This window comes from Penaeus chinensis, chromosome 6 (genome assembly GCF_019202785.1).
Source record: "Penaeus chinensis breed Huanghai No. 1 chromosome 6, ASM1920278v2, whole genome shotgun sequence".
Classification (NCBI taxonomy): Eukaryota; Metazoa; Arthropoda; class Malacostraca; order Decapoda; family Penaeidae; genus Penaeus; species Penaeus chinensis.
In genome coordinates this window covers 21350861-21355860 of record NC_061824.1, presented here as the reverse complement: position 1 = coordinate 21355860, position 5000 = coordinate 21350861, and the positions used below count along the sequence as shown (strand labels likewise).

The following is a 5000-nucleotide window of genomic DNA, read 5'->3' as shown; positions in this document are numbered from 1 at the left end:
ACACCCCCTGTCTGTCTTCCTAGTGTAGAGGAAGGTAAATAGTGGGGAGGCCAGAGTATGTAGACCATTTCATCTGCTCTTGAGTGTAGGTATTTTAAGCCCTACATTCCTGAGGACGACAGTGACTTATCAAGGAAAAAAGAAGGGTGTAATGGGAGCCATCATGTAGTTACTGCTTTCTGAATTAAAGTAAAGATGGATTTATCATATTTATAGTTATTGAAGTATGAATGCTCCACATGTGATATATTTTTACCATTTATCTTTTCTCTTGCAGGCTAAGGTTGATAGTGAACAGAAAGAGGAGGTGAAGAAGGAAGAAGCCGCCGCAGCTCCTGCTGTGGAGGAGAAGGAAGAAGCCGCCCCAGTGCAGGAGGAAAAGAAGGAAGAGGTAGTAGCAGCCCCAGTGGAGGAAGCAAAGGAAGAGGCCGCTGCACCAGCCCAGGAGGTAAGTTTCTTGTTCCCTGGCCTTGTGACCTGTCCACCTGTACAGCTAACCATTTCATTACCAGTGGTGGATAATGAGTGCGATAGGCAGTTGTGTGTTTGCTCAATGACTAATAATCTTTTAATGTTGCTGCTGCTGCTGCTGATGATACTGCTGCTGATGCTACCCACTGTACAAATAATTAGTCTAGATGTGAGAGGCTGCACTGGCAGATGTGACGGCTTGTGACAGTCTGCCACTGGTTGGTGTACACGCACACTACTTGCATAACCCCCACTCCCTCCCGCTTATTCAACACTTGTGCTTTTATCACAGCTACCATATAATCTTGTGTTTTGCCTCAATTTCTTGTATTTGACTAAGAAGATAGATCTTCCTTTTTCACTGGAATAGAATCTGATCACAATCTTGAGAGATTTGAGGTCAATCTATGTCTAGTGTTGAACTTTAGAATTAAAAAAGAAAGAAAAAAAAAGGCAAAATATGTGATATCAAATATGGACCATAAAAAAAAAAACTAACAGATAAACAAGAAAAGTGAAAAAGATTTATAAAGCTCAACAATAACAATAACCAAACATGAATAACTGTCCCACAACATAGCATGATCAAGAAAAATCTGTGCCCACTAATAAATGTGTGTATAATCCTGAGAAAAGGTATCAAGTCTTATTTCCATATGTCTTGGGTGTTCTCTCTCCTGCACTGATTTGAAACATACCAGCAGACCTTAGATGTTGTATGACTGGCATCATTCTTGACATGACAGCCTTGGCACATTGTCATACACTGGAGAATGAGGGAAATGTGGCACCTTGTATTCAGTAAAAAGACAGAAAAATAATGCACTTACACAGCATACAACTTTCAACATACATTTTCAATGGCTATACTTTTTCTCATTGCCTTGCCATAAATGTCATACCTCCATGCATCCACCTTGCACTCCCTGTGGCGTTTGCATGATTCGTCTCTCATACTATGCCTACACAACCTGTAGAAACCTCCCTGGATGGAGAGGAGAACTATGGTTGGAAAAAAAAAAGGCGAGAAGCACCACATCTGGAATCTGGTTGCTCTCTGGTCCGTGTCGTCCTCCAAATATCTTCCCTATGTGGTTTTTGCATGATGCCTGATATGTGGCAGCCATCTCAACCTCTCTATTGGAGAATACCTAGGCTGATTGAGTTATGTTTTGATTTCTGTAACAAGAAGCTGAGAGATGGATAACATTGAGATGTGCGTGTGTGTATGGTTATCAAGCATGATGGATTTTGCAGATATTTACTACTAACACTAAAAATAAAAGAGGTACTTTTTGTTTTTCTATTTTTTTATTTACTAGTTTTGTTTTCAATAGATCTGTTGTATCTCCTATGCTGACTGAGTAATTTCAAATTCATTTAATTGTTAGAAAGCAGAATATATACATTCTTCTGGAAAGCATGTAAAGTACATTATGCTTATATAATGCTTACTGATGATATTGCTTTAACAGTATTTTATACTTCAAAGACAACTTGAATTTTCTTACTTCCGTTATGCTTTGAACTTTCAATGATTTCAATTTATATTACATTTAGTGTGAAAGTGCATGAATGGCTCAGTCTCTCCTATTTGGTTGAGATGTGATGGATGAATGGGCTCTCACCTGACCACATGTTTCAAGTATTGAGGGGGTGGCTACCTGTTTTATTAATTTCCAAACATATGCACTCTGCATATTTGGAGAGTGGTATGTTTACAGTTTGCCGCTTAACCCATTTTAGAGCTTGCCGGAGGCGTCATCCGAGGCAGCTCCACTCATCAGCGCCCCCCTCCCCCCGGCCACCCCACCCCCTACCCCCCATGAGCCTCAGCCGGACCAAACTGCCCCCCTCGCTCAGCCCGAACAGGTCTCGGAGTCTGAAGCCTCCCCTGCTCCCTCACACACTGATGTTGAAGTGGCACTAGAATCCTCCCCTGATTGTGATGTTAGCCAGACATCTCATGCACCTGTGGACACCCTCCAGACCCTTTCATTAGAACCAAGTGATGCTCAGACTGCAACTGATACTTTCATTGAACAGGCTGCAGCCCCCCAACCCACACCAGTTACAAAAGAAGAAGCTGTAGTTGATTCTGCCCCAGTCATTGAGGCTGCACCTGCACCTGTTGAAGAAGTTGCCCCAGTTGCAGAAGCTGCTACTGTAGTTGAATCTGTCCCAGCACCAGAAGCTGCTCCTGTAGTCGAATCTGTCCCAGCACCAGTTGAAGAAGTTGCCCCTGTTGTTGACTCTGCCCCTGCACCTGTTGAAGAAGTAGCCGCTGTTGCAGAAGCAGCTCCTGTTGCAGAATCTGCCCCAGCACCAGTGGAAGAGGTTGTCCCTATTGTGGAAGCTGCTCCAGTTGTTGAATCTGCCCCAGCACCTGTTGAAGAGGTTGCCCCTGTTGTGGAAGCTGCTCCAGTCATTGAAACTGCCCCAGCACCTGTTAAAGAGGATGCTCCTGTTGAAGAATCTGCCCCAGCACCTGTTGAAGAAGTCACCCCAGTTGTGGAAGCTGCCCCTGTTGTTGAATCTGCCCCTGCTCCAGTTGAAGAAGTTGCACCTGTTGTAGAAGCTGCCCCAATTGTTGAATCTGCCCCTGCTCCAGTTGAAGAGGTTGCACCTGTTGTAGAAGCTGCCCCAGTTGTTGAATCTGCCCCCGCACCTACTGAAGAAGCAGCCCCAGCAGAAGTCTCCGAAGCTGTTCCAGTTGAAGATGCCGCCCCTGTTACAAAATCCGCCCCAGTGGAAGAAGCCGTCCCAGTAGTTGAATCTGCTCCAATTGTAGAGGCTGTTGTTGAAGAATCTTCATCAACTAAAGAAGTTACTCAGGTATCAGAGAATAATAGACAATCTCCCATCTCTAACCCAACTTCTGAAGAAGTTTCCTTTATCCCAGAATCCCAGGAGAATTTTGAATCTACCCCATTAGTAGAGGAACCATTAACAGTAGTTGATTCCCAGGTGTTGGAAGCTAACACTGAGCAGATTTCTGCTCTTAACAATGTAAGTAAAAGCGATGCCCTTGTTGAAGAGCCTGCCATTCCTGAGGCTTTGGAACAGCCTTCCCAGGAGATGGTAGCCTTAACAGAGGAAACATCAGCTGTGAAAGAGAGCACGAGTGCTGAATCTGAGCCTGTAGAGGCGAGCGAGGTGGGTTGCGTAAGTGGAGCACTTAAAACGGTGAAGTCTGCCGAAGGAACCAGTGACCGCTGTGAAGCCCCTACTAATCAGGTACATATCACATACACTGCTTTTTATATATATATGTATATGTTGAGAAATTAAAGGCATATACATATCTATATAAGAAACTTTTAAACTCCCATCATATGGTCCTTAATCCCAATGGAACACATCCTTTTCACACGTTTTAACATTATTGAATTATGTATTGAGTATTTTTACATTATTTCTCTTGTTTTTCTTATCTGCCTATTTTGAACTTTCAACTGGGAGTGTCTGTGAAATCACTGGGTGCTTCTTCATTATCTGTCCCATTCACAAACAGACATGTTTCTAATATAGTTCTTGGTGAATTTAAACTGTGACCCTTTAAAGAAAGAGAAAAACGTGTGCGGGTAGACCAACCAGGCCTTGAGAGACTATCGCCAGAGGAAGCACACATGTGACAGATGCTTGTTTTCTTTTTCACATGGCTTCTTGGGACATTTCATATTGAAACTGCATTTACAGGCCTTTATTTTTGTTATTGTTGATTTTTCCAGTTATAATAATTAGCAGTAGTTTTGTTTTTCTGTTTTTCTCCATATTTTATTTTTCTCTTTAGTGCAGGTTGACATAGTGCACCGTGCGTAGGTCGCAAAATGCCATGCAGAATTTAGCAGCTATTAATATATGTTGCTTGTTTACACATTTCTGCTCGGATTATTTTTAAGGACAAGGAAGTTGTGGAGGTTGCATGCAGGATTAAAAGAGTGGGATTGAAGGCATTCCAGGTGGACAGGGGATGCCAATTAAATATAGCATCATGGTAAATTGTTTTTTTTAATATGACAGGAAGCTTATTCTAGCTGAATCTAATGCTTTAATGATATCTGCTGATAGAAGTAAGGCACGTATTACCAAGAAGGAAGATATTCTATTTTTCTCCCTTTACAGCGGTATCATTTATGAGGAGCAGCTTTTTTTATTATTATTATTATTATTATTGTTATGGTTTTGTGATAGTTTGATATGCCTTTGAAATTTATATCACGTAGATACAAAATTTAGGACTGGAAGCAAAAGCAGTTCATGTTAGAAATTATTTCGACCAAGTCATCATATTGCTCATGCTAATGAATTCTTTGACCTTTAGGAGCAGAAAGAGGAAACCCCTGCTGTACAGGAGACTGCAGAGAAGGTTGAGGTAAGTGGTTTGGGTGAAGACACTTAATACTTTTCTCTTTAAATGCCCCCCCCCCCCCTTCTCTCTCAACTCTCAACTCACTCTCACTCTCTCACTCTCTCTCTCTCTCTCTCTCTCTCTCTCTCTCTCTCTCTCTCTCTCTCTCTCTCTCTCT

General features: G+C 42.2%; 1 protein-coding gene across 7 annotated transcripts in view; it reads left to right on the top strand.

Annotated features, from left to right (window-relative positions):
- Nucleotides 1-5000, top strand: part of LOC125026353 (fibrous sheath CABYR-binding protein-like) — a 25067-nt gene that overhangs the window by 11688 nt on the left and 8379 nt on the right. For all 7 annotated transcript variants that reach the window (XM_047614743.1, XM_047614741.1, XM_047614740.1 and 4 more), the window contains exons 2-4: nucleotides 278-448; nucleotides 2518-3306; nucleotides 4796-4846. In XM_047614743.1, the coding sequence (XP_047470699.1) occupies nucleotides 278-448; nucleotides 2518-3306; nucleotides 4796-4846 (1011 nt within the window). The remainder of the gene's footprint in view (nucleotides 1-277; nucleotides 449-2517; nucleotides 3307-4795; nucleotides 4847-5000) is intronic.